The sequence below is a fragment of the Quercus suber genome, unplaced genomic scaffold (genome assembly GCF_002906115.3).
Source record: "Quercus suber isolate HL8 unplaced genomic scaffold, Cork oak 2.0 scaffold_115, whole genome shotgun sequence".
NCBI lineage: Eukaryota > Viridiplantae > Streptophyta > Magnoliopsida > Fagales > Fagaceae > Quercus > Quercus suber.
The window spans coordinates 725,395-744,249 of NW_027069580.1; the positions used below are offsets into that span (position 1 = coordinate 725,395).

The window sequence follows — 18,855 nt, forward strand, 5'->3', positions numbered from 1 at the left end:
GTTGATCCTAGCGGCGTGCCAGTAGTGCTTGGATAATTGAAAACGATGGACCCGCGACGTAAATTTTGTCTCAGGCTTTAACTGAAAATTGAACTGTCTCAGTAATGCAACTTGTTTCCCCTTTGGATGAGTCACAAAGGATTCTGGTCCACGATGTATACGTTATACAATCATACGTCCTTCGTAAGCTTGCCGAGCCTAAGAGAGCGTTTTAGCACTTAAAGTGCTTTAAGTGATGCTCATGGGCTTGCTTTCGTTTTGCATCTTTATCGAAGTAGGCAAGGGCAAGTGATCCAAGGCACTAGACTCCCCTCTAGCTACGTTCGCTGAAAGCTCTCGCTCCGTTTTGTTGAAGGTAGCTAGTTTAGCATTTAGTCTTGTGAAGTAACTAATTTCCCTATAGGTTTGAGTCCGAGGACCATGCATGATCTTGGTTATGTCTAATACTTAGTCTTGTGAAGTAACTAGTTTCCCCATAGGTTTGAGTCCGAGAACCATGCAAGACCTTGGTTCTGTCTAGTACTTCATTGTTATTGTTCGGAGTGAAGGAACTTGTCCTCAATGTTGGGATATTTGCCTCTAGAGCAATAACGGCCTTGGCCTTGCCTTGCCAAGGAGAGTTTCCTTCTCCTTTACGCGTAATTAGCCCAACATTGACATGGACGAGTTCAGCTTGCCCCCTTGCCCTTAAATGCGATAGTAGCCCCATTGTGCCAATCTTTTGCCACTTCTAATTACGAGGCGTCTTTTGGCTGATCGAGTTGTGTGCCTGACGTTTCGGTGCGCGAGGCGCGCCTTCATTAATATCTTCATGGGTTAATGCAGATCCAGCGGTTGGTGGCCTTTTTGGAAATTAGTCAAGATTAGTGTCGCTGGTAATTCTTTCTTCGAGTTCCGTGCGGATTAATTCCCACCAACCCTCACCTTCTATATAAGGCCTTCTAAGGGAATAGTCCTTCTATATTTCACGAATCTTTGAGTTCAACAGGAGCTCTGAGTTCCCAATCCTCTAGGCATTTCCAAGAATTTTTCCAGGATCGCGGTCAAGGTTTAGAGGAATGGGATGGCCCTAGATGAGGGCAAGGGCAAGGAGGCCAAGCCTCTTTCGGAAACCAAAGATGCCGCCTAGACCCTAGATGACGCAGTTGAGGCGAAGGGGGCGGGGGTCAAAGATGTCCTTACCTTTCAACTGAGCAAGAAGGAAGGTCCTCCCTCTTCAATCGAGAGCTGTAGCGGTCATAGATCGTGTCAGATTTTCGGTGCGGCAAAGTTTGGGTGCCATCCTGATGGTAATGCGTCTGGCAATTAGGAGGGAGGTCCGTGAGGAACATAATATTTTTCTCCAGTATACGTCCATGCCTACCCTTCAAGCTGGTAGTGATCCACGCCCAACTTACTCGCCGATGGAGGTTTGCAAGATTACGTTATGATCGGTGCTCGGGTGTTGCTGCCTCCAATGCTTAATTATCCTGAAGCTGGGAAAGCGTCAAGGGAACACCCTGGGATGGGGCCAACAAGCGCTTCCGTTTCCTCTCCTTTCCTGTCGCTGGTTCCATCTATACGGGCTCGGGAGTTGTTGGTGGCCTTAAAACAAGCCTGCCTCAGCCTTCCTTTTCTATGGTTAGCTTTAGAACAAGCTTGTCTAAGCCTCCGTTTTCTATGATTAGCTTTAGAACAAGCCTATCTAAGCCTCCGTTTGTATATTTAGCTTTAGAACAAGCCTGTCTAAGCCATTGGGTGTATGATGTACTTTTCCTTCATTTAATAAAAAGGTTGTACTGTTTACTTGCTTCATTCTTTGAATCTTCATTTTTCTGCAATAACTGTTTCTTAAGCGAGTACGTTGTTGTTGTTGTTGTTGTTGAAAAAAAAAAAAAAATTTTTTTTTTTTTTTTTTTTTTTTTTTTTTTTTTTTTTTTTTTTTTTTTTTTTTTTTTTTTTTTAACGGGACTCGGAATCGGTGTCAGCGGCGGCGACGAAAAATTGCCTAACTTTGCGTAAGCTAGCAATGTAGGAACAATTGACCATTGCGCTCGCTAACGCACAAGTCCTTCCCACAGACAGCACCAATTGTAGGGATTGGATCTGAGCGGTTCTTCTACTGGGAGAGTGGACTCAGATCCAACTGGCCCAATACAATGAATTTGTAGAGAATGAGTTTAAGAACTAGGCCTTAGCGCGCGGACAATGCCTAATATGATGTTCACCCCCAACGAACGTAGACGAACTGAGGTTATCTTAAAAAGTCTGTCCTCGGCTCAATCCGAGGAGCTTGGTAGTAGTTATCTCCTGAGCATGGTTCTCCCCTCTCTTTTGATATGTTTTTTCCCATTATATAGTCCTCCTCCAACAATTCCTTTCTTCCACTTGTTAATCATCCATGCCTCCCTCTGATAACCCGTCCCATCAGCCACTTTACCAAACTTCCTGTGAGTTGTAGCAATCGAGGTAGCACTGCTCAGGGGTCATTTCTCCATTAATACTGTTAGAACATTAGTTGTGCGCATTTAATATGGAGATGACAGCTCCTCCTTAAATTACTCCTCCACCATGCTTCCACGGATGGCCCCTCCTACTTGTCTTTTTCCTGGAGTGCTCAGGGAGGCCGCTTTTGGAGGCGTGCTGCCCTTCCTCTCTGTGGTCTCAAATTTCCGAGAACAAGATCGTCCTCGGCAATATCCCTTGGCCACTTGGGCTTTCTACGCTCATTCTCGGGCGATTCTTCATCCTCGGCGTGGGCCTGGGGCTTAATATGAAGTGGGCTGGGATCATTGGATTCTCAGGCCCCACACTTATATTTTATATATAATTTTAAACTGCAAAAATATGCAATTTAAACAATTTATTGATGATATAGCTATTAACTTTAAGTTTTTAGAAATTTGGCAAGTATGGAGAATAGAAAAGGGAGATGTAATCCAACAGTGGATTTGTCAAAATTCACTTCCAATAAAAAGATATTGAGTAAAGTTGTAACCTTATGCTACAACCAATTTTGTAGCTAAACTTTATCCAATATGTTAATATCTCTCACATTCTCTAATGAAAAAAAATTATTATTCTCTTTCTCTCTATGCGTGTAGCCTAACCTCATCTTCATGCAATCCATCAAAGCTCCACATGAAGTACCCCTTCACGTTTACTCCCTTTCTGCACTACTCAAAGAATTAGAAAATCTTTTTGACTTTGTTTTATGAAGAAATTTTCTAGTCTTATCTACGCCTATTATAGGTGCTATCAAAATGTAGTATTGTTCATATATCATATATGTAATGTAACACTTATGAGCATACTCTTTGGCTTCTGAAATAGCAAAAAGATGACCAAGAATCTGATGTATTTGTCCATTATCATATAATGCAATCTTTTTTTTTTCTTTTTTTTTTGGAGTGTGTTTCAACTTATGGCGTCCGCTATTGATGATATATAACTCATTATTATCAAATCAAGATACTAATCAGTTTTTGGTATAGACGGAGACTAAACCCTAGACCTCTTATTCAACCATTAAAGGTTTTACTAGTTGAGCTAACTGGAACCCACATCATCTAATGCAATCTCTATGGGAATAGTGTCATATTGTTTATCTGAATATCCTGTTGCAAGGCATAAAGAAGAGGGGAAAAAATATATACTTTGAACTTAAACCAACCAACCAATTGTTCTCGGTAACATAGAATATGATATTATGGTACTCTTGCTTCATATAAATCAATGCATTCCTTAATACTTGTAAATAGACACAAATTTGACTGCAACCTGGTATCTAGATTAACAATGAAATAATATATTTTTACTGTAAGTCCTTGATTTAATTCTACTTTAACATGTCAATTTAAAAGAAAATAATCTTACTAGATTATCAATGAGTGCCCCATTTCTATCGACTGTGACAAATACAACAAAGAGTAAAGATGGATTAGATAATCCTAGCCATCAAATCAGATCTAATTCAAATATAATTGCATGCATTACATACTTGAAAGCTCATTAGTGCAAAATACTATAACTTGTTTTGACATCCAATTTTAAGCTTATGGCTAAATTGCTTTTAAACTACTCAACTAAATGCGGAATAAGAGTAATTAATGCACAACTAACTAGAATTACTACCTAGTGCATATGCATACATAATCAACAAGTAATTATAAAGCACAAGTGGTAAGAGAAGAGAGATGCAAACACAAGATAATACCGAGACGTGTTATCGAAGAATAAAACCAAAATACTCGTCGTAAAAATCTCTCCACAGCCCTCCAAACCAAAATGATCTACTAGTGAATAAAGTTGGAATACAAAGATATCAAAAAGATCATCCAAGCCTAATCTACCCATTGTATTTGAACCCTCCAAGTTCTAGCTCCCAATAGACTTCACCGAATCTTGTCTTCACTAATTATCAAAATCCCATAATTAGCTCCAAATTGCATCCACCAAAGAATGGCTTCATCCAATGCTTCCTACATGCACCAAAACAACTCTCAACACTTAGATCAGGTGAGGTATGTGTTTGGGTTTAGAACCTCTCGAGGATTTGTAATTAGAGAGTAGATGAAAACTAAGAGAAATGTGTAGATGATTGTGGATTTATAATCTCTAACTCTTAAGTGTATTTCTAGGGTTTTCTCTTTGAAAGTCTCCTTACAATTTCGTGGGTAATGTGGACTTTTATAGTGTGGGTAAAGAAATAAAGAAGGCACACTTAAACAGCTTGGCAGTCCATCTTGCAGGCCATCTCGCGAGTTGGCCTAGTCGTGAGATGAGTCGCAACATACCTCCTAACACTTAACTCTTTAGCTTTCAACATGTGCTCCTCATGTGACCTTTCGCAAGTTGTCTACTCACGAGCCAATTGCGAGATGCCCTGATTTTCACAATTCTTTACCAAATTTGACACGAAATTAATGCCAACAATACATAATTAAAAATTACAACTGTACAATACTAATTATAAATAATATAAATCCTCTAGAAGTTGTGTACAAAAAGTTTACCTGTCAAGTTAACGTACTGGTATAGTGGCACTGAATAAAGCTAGTAGAGGTATCGTCTTTATCAAATTGAATGGAACCAGCATAATTGGATGTATAATAATTGACACCAATAAGGACGAATGCCCCGTTAGCTAATTCCTTCTATAAATTCAGGAAGTTCATCCCTTACCAAAGCCTTCATAATGAATGGGTAATCTTCAACTAGTGGGGGCTCTACATGCAAGTCAGGATGGTGACTTGCAAAAAAATGTATATATACACTTGCCAAAAAAATATTATATGCTAAACTAACCTATTATAACTACCTTAATAAAAACTTTGATCACCTTGACTTAAGAATTACAAAATTTTGGGTTCAAAAAAAAAAAATAGTGTTACTATATTCACAACATTTTCACAATAATTTTACAATAAATCTAATGTGGTAAGCTATTATTGATTTTTATTTGAGCCAAATACTAATATTATTTTTTTACCTACTAATAGCAACTTTTGGCATAAGATTTATTGTAAAAATGTTATAGATATAGCATTACTCTAAAATTAATTCTGCCCCCAAACATAATTCTTAATCCCTTTTTTTAAGCTTAAATAACAGCAATAAATATTATCCCAAATAACAACAAACATAAACCAAACAAAAAAATACAAGACCAAACAACAACAAGTGAAAAAATTATTCAACAAAAAACCTATTATAAAATAAAAAGATAAAATTTGTAGCTCGTTCAACCTATTCAATAAAAATAATTTCTAATTTCATTTTTCCTTAAAAAATAGTACCAAGAAAAATATTGCGATAATTTAAATTTCTTAGTGACCACCCTAAATAAAATTCCTAGAGCCGCCACTGTCTTCAACGTTAATAGCTCCATAAACTTATTTTTAAGAGAGTGTTTAATGGCTTAAAAAAATAATTAAAAAAAGAAGAAGAAGAAGAAGAAGAAGAAGAAGAGGAGGAAACTGATTTATATATATATATATATATATAATTACAAAGATCATGTGTATGTATTTCACTCAGAGTGACCAAGTTAAGCCATGCAACAAACGAACTGCTATAATCCTATCTAATGTACAGCAAGCAACTTGGCCTAGGATTTCATTTCTCCCTGTTTCTGCTCTCTCCTCTCTCAACGTCTTTTATTTTTCTTCCTTCTAACTTTTAACTTTTTTGAAATAAACTAATTTTTATCTTTTTGAAATACATTTAACATAAAAATTACTAAAAATTATATTTTTTTTTATAAATACTATGCAAATAAGTTACCAAAAATCAACAATTTTCAAATGGACACAAGTAACACTTTTTAAATAATATGCTATAGCTTTATTGATAAAATTAAAAACAATGTTTACACACGTAAACATTTAATGAGCAATGCACGGGGGAGTTTGTGACCCTTAAAGCTAATAATAGTTATCGATTTTAAAATGTAAAAAGTGAAGGAAAAAAATTGATAAGTTTTTACAATGAAGAATTCAAGATGGCCAACGAGAGTGAATCACAATATTTATTATTATTATTATTATTATTATCAAAAGAATTACAAAAAATCAATTCAAAGAAAACTGGGCTGTTTATGCTTAACTCAGACCCACAGTGCTTGGAATACTCCAAAGCGAAAAGGTTCAAATTTGTTATGATAATTAAGAAGGTTGGAACTAATTGTCACTCAAGAAAATTGGTCCTTCTTAAGTTTAACGTTTCACAAAGGACTTGAGCCATTTTGCAGACTTCTTGGGGATTCTGTTTAAGTTGTTAAGGTAATCTGTGTAAGCAAGCCCAAATCGAGCAGTGTAGCCTGACCCCATTTCCATGCAGTCCATTAAAGCCCACATGAAGTATCCATTTACGTTTACCCCCTTCCTGCACTCAAGCAACAAATAACCTTTATGATGACTTTGTTTTATGGGACAAACTTGTTTTATAGTCCTATTTATGAATAATATTGCTATCATCGAAAGGTAGTTGTTAGTACTTAGCACTTAATTTGAACTTACTTCATGGCTTCTGAAATAGCAGAAAGATGGCTTTTAATGTATTTAATTCGTGCATTATCTTTCAGTGCAGTCTTTATTGGGATAGTATCGTTTCGTTTCTCTGGATATCCTGTTCCAAAGCATGTATAACTTGATTATATATCAAGATAAAAAACATATATATTTTGTGATGTTTTTTTTCTTCTCTTGATTAATGTGGAAAAAAAATTAAGGAACTATTTTAACTTAATTACTAACCATTTTCAGTAACGTAGAATTTGGGATTGTTGTATTCTTTCTTCATATAAATCAATGCATCCCTTAACCCTTGTGGATAGATATACATTTGAGTGCTACCTGGTGTCTGGTTTGACAATGAAATAACATGTTCTTAGATGATGTCTTCAAGTTATTGAGTTTAATCTATGTGTAAACAATTTAAAATGAAATAATCTTACCCGATCACCAATGGGTTTCCCATTTCTATCAACTATAACAAATGCAACAAACAGGGAAGATGGATTAGATAATACTAGCTACCAAAATGATATCTATGCCAAATTCAATTACAAGCTAAATTAAGATGTTTTGTAAAGGAAACCACAAAGTTTACCTTTGAGCTCAGCATACTGGTATTGACTAAAGGTAGAATAGTTATCATCTTTATCAAATTGTTGGGAAAGCGCGTATCTGGATGTATAATAATTGACTCCAACAAAATCAAAGGACCCTTTAACTAAATTCTTCTCGGTTTCTGTGAATTCTGGAAGTCCATCCCTTATCAAAGCCTTCATTATGAATGGATAATCTCCAAACACTAATGGTTCCATAAACCTATACATATAATAGGGAGGAAAAATTAGACATGATTTTTTTTTTTATCAAAAGGATTTGATTATATGTGTGTGTGTGTGTTTTATTGACTGTACTGATAAATATTCCTACCATCCAACCAGGAAGTCAAATGCTCTCTTGGCTGCATCTTTATCATGAAGTGTATTTCCATATGGCTCAAACCATTGTACCACTTGCGAAACACCGATTTCTCCCCCTTGAGTTGTCTAAGAATAAAAAAAATTTAAAAAAAAAACTTAAATTATATAAATGACGTTGTATAGAAACAAAATGGGTTTCAGCTTGTGATTGTCCTATTGGAAATTAATTCTACAAAACGAGAAAGGAAGAAGATGATTTATATAGTTTTTACCTGGTATTTTTCTTTGTAGTGTTTTGCAGCTGCGGCATGGGCTAATATAATGTTATGGCTAGAAAGATATGGATCTGTTGCAGGTTTTGGATTTGGGTTCCTAGTTTCATAACCGTACGGCCCAAAGATTTGTGGCTCATTGATAGTGGTCCAGTACTTCACTCGGTCACCAAAATTTTGGAAACAAATATCGGCATAGGCTTTAAAATCATCCCTATTATTAACAGTACGGTAACATCCAAGTACACAGACAGTCAGACACTGATTAATAATTATTATCTTTGGAAATATTGATAGTTGAAATAAGAAGTTTAATCAACTGGATCACATGAACCTACACAATCTGTCTGCTCAAGAAGCCCTCGTATTTGTCTTGCAGTGCTTGAGGTAAGTCAAAGTGGAAGAGTGTCACAAATGGGGTTATCCCTGCATGGGGAATTCAGAGTCTCATTTTTTGAGCAGTTGAAAAGGAAACTGGTCTGAATATTTAGGAACAAAAACTGGTCCTTGCATATATGAAGCACAAGCAGCTACTAGGGTTGTAAAGGCAAATATTGGTTCATACCATTTTTTATCAGTTCATTAATAAAACTGTTGTAGAAATTGATGCCCTCTTGGTTTACTCCACCAGCAACGGTCCCATCTGCACGCAAGTTGATTATATAAATAGAACATAAATTTTCTTTTCTTTTCTTTTGAAATATTTTGTTGATTTGAGGGTGGCATATTTTGAAGAAAAAAGTACCAGGGAGGATTCTTGACCAGGAAATGGAAAATCTGTAAGTGTCTGCCCCCATATATTTCAGTAGTTGCACGTCCTCCTGTGACACCAACCAATTAGAGAAAGAAAAAGAAAAACACACTATAAGGTACAAATTGGTGACCAGAAAATGACAACAATTTAAACAAGCTTATTTTCTGAAATTAGGTTAGTGCAAAAACTTATTCTACTTAAAAAGCTTTCATTACTATAATTATAAAGAAGATTAAGAATCTGTGCTACACGTTAGCAACATTTCCTAATCGGAACTTCATGATTCAATAATGCATGTGTATAGTGTGACATGTTATTTAAAATTTTAAATAATGTAACGATAGATATATTTTTAGATTTATAATATATCTAAATTGATTTATAAAATAAATCCATTCTAAATAAGTATGATCTTTTTCATTCTGATAATAAACAACAAATAATTCCTTTCGGTCAAACTTAAGAAATGATATGTGATGAGCATGAGATCTTAAAAAGGTCAAACTTTTGAAATACATGGGTAGTGCTTAAGTACTTTAATTATATTCTATCTTTAGTTGTGTATCAAAAAAATATATATATAGTTTTCTTGCTTTGACCATTTGTAGAGTAGAGTTGTTTTTATCATTTATTAATAATTATGTAGCAATATTCATATATACTTTGTAACGATGGTATGAATCAACTGCCCTGTCCTTGTCTCCAATTCCATCTTGGATAAAACGGTCCCAGGTGCTTGGTCCTCTCCCTCCTTCATCACCTGCTCCTTCTGTCTGCACCATGTCAATACATGTCAACTACTTATGCAACACAAGTATTCTATATTAAATCCAAGTTGTTAATTAGATCTATTATGAATAGTACTTGGTTAAAACATCAATATGATGCACAATAGAATAGTAAATAACACAAGATATGATGGCCTATGAAAACAAATTAAACAAACTAGTTTCACAATATAAAAAAACCTAAAGAAAAATCTTCCCAAAAAGTAATCCACTATAGTAAAGAAAAGTTTAAGATCTAATAAAAAACCTTTGTCTTAGATTCTACAATCCCAAAAAGATGAACTTATAGTAAAAACCTTCTACTGCGTACTACTACATCAGAGCCTCTGAACTCTTCAATATATGAATGTTTCACGAATGATCCACTTACAATCACAATCGGAACCTCTGACTAACTCCAAGAACTTCTTGAAGATTTTTTGCACAATAGTAAGTTTGTGGTGGTTGCTAAGACTTCTACTTCTTCACCAAACAAATTTCAAATTTATTTTGAAACTCCTCGTATGGTGAAATTGAGAGAACTTGGTTACAAAAACCCTAGCATCACAAATGAATTGTTTCTTTCTCTAAAAAACCTTATAATATTTGGCTCATAATGTCCTTTAAATACCAGTTCAAATGAATCTTAAATCAGGCTTCAAATGGACAAGTTATGAGCTTTTTTCGTGTCGCTGATTTTTGTTGAAACTTAAATCTTGATAGATTGAAAGGTATCGATCTAGCTATCAAGGAGGTAGAAGGTGACTTAGAAGGGCTAGAGTGATTGAGATGTATCGAGGAGGTATCAAGATAGCTATCAGAGGTATCAAGAGGTATTGAGCCAACTATCGAGGTATATGCTGAAATTTATTTTTCTTGAGCTTTTCTTGAGCAAACTTTGTGTTTTCAACTTAATCTTCAATTACAACTTTAAAACACATCAAAACTCAATAAAAGAACACAATTTGGATTTTCTTGACAATACTAAAACACATGAACCTCAGAATCTTCCCTTTTGTTAATCCATGACAAAACCTCAATTACAAAAATATCACAATAATAAAGAATGAATCCATATTCAACTAAACTAGCCTAATCTAACAACATGTCCCAAGAAATCATAGCACAAACTAGGATTGATAGTTTTGATTGGCTTCATATTTGTCTTTTCTTAAAGCACTTAACAAACACATTATGCGCATTATGTGGAAAATAATGATAGATAATACACAAGTAAAGCTCTAGTTATGTATACCAATAAAAATTGGCACAAAACCCCCAAAGTACATAATGCTCCTCCTAAGTAAATAAAACACATCTGCCCCTTAGAAAAACATGTATTGCTCCCCTAACATGTAGAAACTCCAAATACCAATTTTCTCCCCCTTTTTGTCATGATTGACTGAAAGCTACAAAGTGTTACCAAGGAAACATAAAAGGGATCAAAGGGGCACAAAGAATCCATAAACAAACATTAATAGAATGAAAACAAGATGCTATGGATACTAAGGGGACAACATATGGTAAATAAGAATGACACACTCATGGAATGCAAACAAATAAAACTCCCACTATAAAGAGCAAGGGTATAAGAACAACATTCTTCCATTTAAAAAAAATTATAGAAAAATTGTTAGAGAAAAAACATTTTGAGGAGAAAACTGAATCACCAAAAAAAAAAAAAAAAAAAGAGATTGCACATAGAATACCAATATTCTCTCTTTCATTTTATGCAAATCTTGACACTATGTGACCCATGAACAAAGGTATACAAACACTTCTAAGCATGATCACTTAAGACTATTTTGTATGAAATAAAAATTCATGCATACAAGGGGTTTTCATGTGCTCAAGTGTCTTTAAAATCATATCAACATCAAAAATAGAGAAAAAGTTATGAAAAGAAACATTATAAAGAATTCCAAGGAATTCAAATCAATCAAAGGGTATTGACCAAGGAAAACCAATAAAACAAAATAGTTTCACCAAAAAAAAAAAACACCTAGGGGAACCTTCCCAAAAAGCAATCCACTATCGTAAAGATAAGTTTAAGATCTAGTACGAAACCCTTATCCCTAAACTTTACAATCCTAATAGATAAACTTACCATAGAAACCTTCTACTGCATTAAAACCCCTGATCTCTCAATATATGAATCCTCCACGGATAACGCACCCACAAACACAATCAGAACCTTTAACTGACTCCAATAACTTCTTAAGGGTTTTCTTCATAGCAATAAGTATGTGGTGGTTGATATAGCTTCAGCTTATTCACCAAACAAACTTTAGATTTACTTTTTATCTTTGGTATGGTGAAATTGGGAGAACTTGGTTACAAAAAACCTAGTCGTAAAAATGGTGTGTTTCTCTCTCTATAAAAATCCTTCTAATAGATGGCTTATAACATTCTTTAAAAATCAGTCTCGAGCTTCAAATAGACAAGTTATGAGCTTTTTTGTGTCACTAATTTTTGCTAAAATGCGAATCTCAATAGATCGAGGGGTATTGAGGAGGTTTCAAGATACCTATCAAGAAGTATTGAGCTAGCTAAGGAGGCAGAAGGGGGGCCTAGAAGAGCTCAATAGATCGAGAGGTATTAGGAGGTATTGAGATAGTTATAGAAAGGTATTAAGTCAGCTATTGAGGTACATGCTGAAAATAGACATTTTATGAGTTTTTCTTAAGCTGACTTTGTGTCTTGAACTTGATTTTCAATTACAACTTTAAGACACATCAAAACTCAATAAAAGAACAAAATTTGGCATAGTTTGACAATACCAAAACACATGAACCTTACATATATATATATATATTATTTGTTTGTTTTTTTAAACCCTTTAAAGCAGATTGTTTAACCTACTATATTAGTCAAGTAATTACTTAGTTTAATTATCCAGATCTAGATTAAATGATAATCAATCTTATCATACAAAACAGCAAAAAATAAATAACACCACGATATGATGACTCAGAAAAACCAATGAAACCAATAGTTTCAAGGTAAAAACCTGGAGAGGATTTGACTTTGCTATCCTCAAAGTAAAACAAATCCACTAATAGAAAATTGAAGTTTTTACAAAAGATTTAACCCTAAATATATTGCTATCTCTAGTAGTAACTTACTGACATGATCACGTGCAAGTTTTGAACCCATGGACTCCTTATCTCTTGGATTTACAGCACACAAGCACCCACGCTTGTGACTTTGAGATCCCACTTAAAGGTTTCAAATCACGACTTGTTGATCCATGCAGCAACTAGATTCCACCAGCACTTGATTGTAGATCTTGTTCCGGTAGACGCTTGTAGAGTTAAAAGGTACAAAACCTCTCATATCTCACAGGAGTAACTCACAAGTCTTCAAAGAGTCTTCAAAACGTGGCTAGGGTTTTCCTTTTATATGTAGGAGTGTTGAACTGAAACCCTAAACGTTTTCACGAGCTTGTGCCTATTTAAAAATTCTACAGAAATTATTTTTCTGCAATTCTCAATCAGTCGAGCCTCATCCTTCGATCGGTCGAGCTTCACAGAAAATTAATTCTTTTTCCTGCAGCTTGTACATTGTTGAGTTTTGACCTGTACAGCTTTGACCAATGTCTAACACCTATCCTAGACATGTTTTTGGTCTCGCTTTGCCAACACTTACAAGTCGAAATTTTAAATATTTAATCCTAAATCTTTAGAACCTAATAATCTCCCCATTTGGCAATCCTTGACAAAACACACTTAAAAAAAAGAATTGCTCAACTCAAGAATTAGCCCAACTTACACATTATTGCCCAAATACAATTCCATCACAATCCACTAACTATTAGTTGCTAGAATAGACAGCAGATGAGAAAGAATTAACCTATAAATTCCTAAAACACTCAAAACAAAACCATAAACGTATGTGTGGAAATTACAGTATAAATCTAGTAAATAAAAACTGAATTTGAATTCACAAAACATAAGAGATAGACAAAATATCAAATGAATAAACATCAAATAAACTAGCATAGTTAATGAACCAGCAATGTTTGTGAAAAAGAACAATAAATTAAAACAAATATACATCAAAACAATGAGAAGAAAAAAAATATAACAAAATCTCTCATTGACAAAACACTAAACAACTCCCCATAAATACAAAATCTCTCTACCCTACCCCTAAATACAAGAGCCCTAACCTAAACCTACTCCCCCTTTTTGTTATATATTGCCAAAGGCGACCATCAAGGGTCAAAGGGTGGTGGAAGTGGAAAAGCACTCTTATACATGGCAAAATATGCTCTCAAGGCAACAACCTCAGTGAGTAGCTCATCAATAAGTTGTCCACGAGCCACCTGAGTAGTCATAAAGGACTCCATCATGGCACGGAGTGAGAAAGGAGGAGTAATAGTAGGGTCAGCAATATCATCATCACCAGCAGGATCCAAAGTTGTAGTAGGATCCACATGAACCTCCTCAGCAGCAAGCTGATTACCAGAGGCAGGAGCTGCAGTAGAAGCTTCACCTCTTGGTCTCTTTGAAGTCCTAGTGCTTGGTTCAACACTCTTCATCTGAGCCTGTCACTGTTTGAGAAATGTGGTTCCTATAGGGGCAATGATATGAACTAATTCTAGAGTAGGAAAGTCTTCTAACCCTAGAAAGTTCAACACCCTATATATAAACACAGGAAAGAACATCTTTTATGCTTTGGATTTACTCCTATAAATTTTAACTATGGTCAGAATGAATAAGGAAGGAAAACACATGGACCTGTTTGTGATGAAGGCATAAAGGAAAGCACATCTGTCTAAAGGAATGGTGTGAACATGAGAGATAGGGAAGATGTTATGACTGGCTATCCTTAAGTAAAGATAGTTAAGCTCAGTAAACTCACATGAGTTTATCCTTGGTTCAAATCCCTAAGTTACTGGTCTTCCACAGAGTAAAGACATCACATCATCTATATGAGGAGACTCAGTGTATGGATATGTGGGTCTACGAACCAAAGGTACACCTAGAGTTTCAGAAACTACACGTTTAGTTATCCTAATGACCACCGATATCCTTAGAATAAACATAGATGGTTCGAGTAGAACTCTCTAATCGAGGCAGCAGGAGGAGGATCAAAAACATCGCATAAGGATACCTAGTTCCTAGACACTAGACTCCTACGAATGGAAGGATCTAACTCATCTAAGTTAATCTATCTTTCCCCCCAAATAGACCTAAACTTGGTTAAGGTCTTAAAAATTTCCTCAGGCCTAGCTGTAAGAAACCTAACCCTATCAACCTGAGTAGAAAAGGATGCTATGGTTCTATTGGCTTTGGTCTTATACTTTTTACCAACCTTAGGAGACATGACTAAGGGTAAAGAAAAGGAAAAAACCAAAACAAAACAAAAACCAAGGACAGACAGCATCAGATAGAGTTAAAGCACAGGATAACATGAAATTTTAAAAAACTATAGATGCATGATGTATATACACATATGATGCAAGATCTAATGCTCTAAAATAATTCAATTTTATCTTAATTTTGAAAATTGACCAAGAAAATTAGAAATTTTGCCAAATCCCCAATTTTGAAAACCCTAATTTTCCAAAAATCCTTATATTGATCAATTGAACAACATGACAAGTATAAAAACATGATATAATCACTCAATTAAACAAAATCCCCAACTTCCTCAAGAACAAATAAACCCTAATTTTGAAATTTTGAAGAAATCATGAAATTTTTTAAATTAAAGTATGTGAATCATGTTTATATGATGCATGAACAAAACCCCACCAACAAATTGGACAATCAAAATCATCAAAACCCCTAAAATCTCTTTAGTTTGAAAATTTTGAAAAATTCATGAAAAATTCATGAACGCATGTAATAGAAGCAAAAAGAAGGGTCAAAATAGTCTTACTAGATGTTTAGGAGAAAAACATTTGAAGCTTTGACTAAAAAAAAATAATAATAATAATAAAATAAAATAAAATTTTGACTAAAAGGAATTGAGAGAGGGATCGAAGAAGATGACCCAAAAAAAAAATGAAGAACAAGGTTTAGATTCCTCTTATTTCTTTTTAAAAAATTATTTTCAATCGATCGGAAGGAAACGAGCCAGGAATCAAAAATATTTTAAAAATAGGTTTGACTGATAGAAAGGAATCGAAGGAGAAATTGAGTCAACCCGAGAGTTTTAACCTTAAAATTTTGGTTTTTTTTTTTTTTTTTTTTTTGAGAGAGAAATAATATTTTTATGTGGGAAAGCCATACATAGAACGGGAGAGAGAATTGCAAATTTATAGTAAAATGATGTGAATAAGAAAAGTCAAAAATAAAGGAGGATAAAGGGTAAGTTGTGAATTAATAAAAAGAAAAAGAGTTAAAAATAAGACAGGGAGAGTTTAAAAATGTGTGGATGATGTGGTTTAACAGCAGCATAACAATAATAAATTATATGTTTCAGCTCATATATATATATATATATATAGAAATAGATAGATAGATGAGACAAAGCTAATGGTGTTAAACAAATTTTCCGAACTCTTTCATGATCACCTTAAATCTAAAGATAGCCCTCAGATCTAGATCCCTAACCATCCTTCAAAGTTTCATATATATATATATATATATATCTCTCTCTCTCTCTCTCTCTCTCTCTCTCTCTCTCTCTCTCTCTCTCTCTCAATATGGCACTTAACCTTGCATTGCTTGATCTCTCTCTTTATCTATTTCTTTATATGGCACTTAACCTTGCATTGACAATGAGGCCATCTATGGCTGATTTTGGTTCTTTAAAGAAATCAAAAACTACCATTAAAAGTTGGAAAGGACATGTTGTTCCCCAGCTACAACTCTTGATGAAGTTCTCACTGGAGTCCAAGTAGTCCAACCTACAGTAATTTCTAATCCCAAGAAAGTAAAAAGAAAGGACTTCCCTGTTGATTTCAAGTTTGGTTGCTCCACTTCTGCTCTTCAGGTCTCTCTCTCTCTCTCTCTCTCTCTCTTATATAAATACACATACATTTGTGTGTATATATATATATGTTAGGTTCTAAAGATTTAGGATTAATTGTTTAGAATTTCAAATTGTAAGCATTGGCAAACCGAGAAAAAAACATGTCTAGGATAGGTGTTAGACATTGCTCAAAGCTGTACAGGTTAGTACTCAAGAATGTACAAGCTGTAGGAAAAAGAATTAATTTTCTGTGAAGCTTGACTGATCGAAGGATGAGGCTCGACCGATCAAGAATTGCAGAAAAATAATTTCTGCAGAATTTTTAAATAGGCCCAAGCTCGCGAAAATGTTTAGGGTTTTAGTCCAACACTCCTACATATAAAAGGAAAACCCTAGCCACGTTTTGAAGACTCTTGAAAGATTTGTGAGTTACTCCAGTGAGATTTGAGAAGTTCTGTACTTTCTAACTCTACAAGCGTCTATCGGAACAAGATCTACAATTAAGTGCTGGTGCAATCTATCTAATGCATAGATCATCAAGCTGTGATCTGAAACCTTTGAGTAAGATCTCAATGTCACAAGAATGGGTGCTTGTGTGCTACAAATCCAAGAGAGAAGGAGTTCGTGGATTCCTAGTTTGCACATGGTTGTGTTATAAGGTACTACTGGAGAGATAGAATAGATTTAGGGTTAAATCTTTTGTAAAAACTTCAATTCTCTATTAGTGGATTTGTTTTACCTTAAGAATAGCTAGGTCAATTCTTCCCCAGGTTTTTACCTTGAAACTATTGGTTTTTATTGGTTTTTCTAGGTCATCATATCATAGTGTTATTTATTTTTCGCTGCTTTGCATGATATGATTGATTATCGTTTAACCTAGACCTGGATAATTAACCTAAATATCACTTTGTTAATATATTAGGTTAAACAATTTGCTTTAAGGGGTCTAAACAAACAAACAGGTGGTACTAGAGCAGGTTAGCTTTTGTTCAGGTGTGTCTCTCTGTTAAGAATGGCTAGGAGGGACCTACCACTCCTGTTAGTGAATGGAACACTACTCAAAAGGAAGCAGTAAGCTTTAATAGCAAGGTTATGAATGCTATATTCAATGTTGTTTCTATGGAAGAGTTTAAAAGAATCTCTAATGTAGAGGTTGCTCATACTGCTTGGAATATTTTTCAAACTATGCATGAAGGCCCTAAGGCAGTAAAAATTAATAAATTGTAGCAGTTGACCTCTAGGTTTGAAAGCATTAGGATGTTTGGTAATGAAACTTTTGATGAGTTCTATGCCAAACTAAATGACACAGTGAACTTTTCTTTTAATTTGGATGAAGTATATGATCAACCTAAAGTAGTTAAGAAGATTCTTAGATCTTTAACAGAGGATTTTAGACCAAAGTCACTGCTATAACAGAAGGCAAAAATATGGACACCATCCCTGTTGATGAACTTGCAGGATCTCTACAATCCTATGAGTCTAACCTACCTAAAACTAACAAATCCAAATCTATGTCTCTTAAATCTGTTGATGATGTAGATGATGGTGGATTTGATGATGAAATCTCTTCTACAGAGATAGCTTATATTGCCAAGAAGTTTAGAAATTTTTGAGGAACAATAATAGAAGGGCAATAAATCGAAACAATGCTGACACTAAGAATGTGAAGAAGAATGAAACAACCAAAATAACAATTCTGATAAATCAAAAGATAAGGTTGTTTAATCCTCTAACAATTCTTTAGGTCAACAATGTTTTGGTTGTCAAGGTTATGGTCACCTTAGGTCAGAATGTCCTACTTACTTGAGATCTAAGGGAAATGCTATGGCTGTTACCCTTAGTGATGATGAAGTTTCTGATCAGAGTCTAAAAGTGACCAAGAAGGAAATTTCATGGCTGTCACTGCTATTGTTGAAGTAAGTGAGCTTGAAATTGTTAAGGAGAGCCCTTTTGATGGGAACTCTCTAAGAATGCTGACTTGCAATAGGCTTATAATAAGGTTTGCAAAATTGTAGCAAAGGATGCCATGAAAATTGACATAGGTTTAAAGAAGATAAACACTCTTAAACATGAAAAGAAAAATCTATTGGTCAAACTATTTGATGCTAATGAATTCATAAACCTCTGTTAAGATTGAAAACTTGTCTTTGATTGAGAAAATTAAAAATTTAGAATTTGAATTATCTATTGCTAGAGAAAAACTTGTAGGACTTCTACTTCTAA

The 18,855-nt window shown here is 34.6% G+C and overlaps 1 protein-coding gene across 1 annotated transcript; it reads right to left on the reverse strand.

Annotated features, from left to right (window-relative positions):
• Positions 1-6,671: 6,671 nt before the first annotated feature.
• LOC111992466 (beta-glucosidase 13-like) lies at positions 6,672-14,248 on the reverse strand. Its single transcript, XM_065775605.1, has 12 exons — positions 13,994-14,248; positions 9,601-9,711; positions 8,930-9,005; positions 8,750-8,827; positions 8,523-8,610; positions 8,185-8,398; positions 7,923-8,038; positions 7,591-7,811; positions 7,436-7,467; positions 7,236-7,341; positions 6,999-7,107; positions 6,672-6,864 (listed from the first exon to the last, which is right to left on the reverse strand). Exons 1-12 carry the CDS (start codon positions 14,246-14,248, stop codon positions 6,696-6,698), a joined length of 1,575 nt encoding a protein of 524 aa, XP_065631677.1. The 3' UTR covers positions 6,672-6,695.
• Between the last annotated feature and the right edge of the window lie 4,607 nt (positions 14,249-18,855).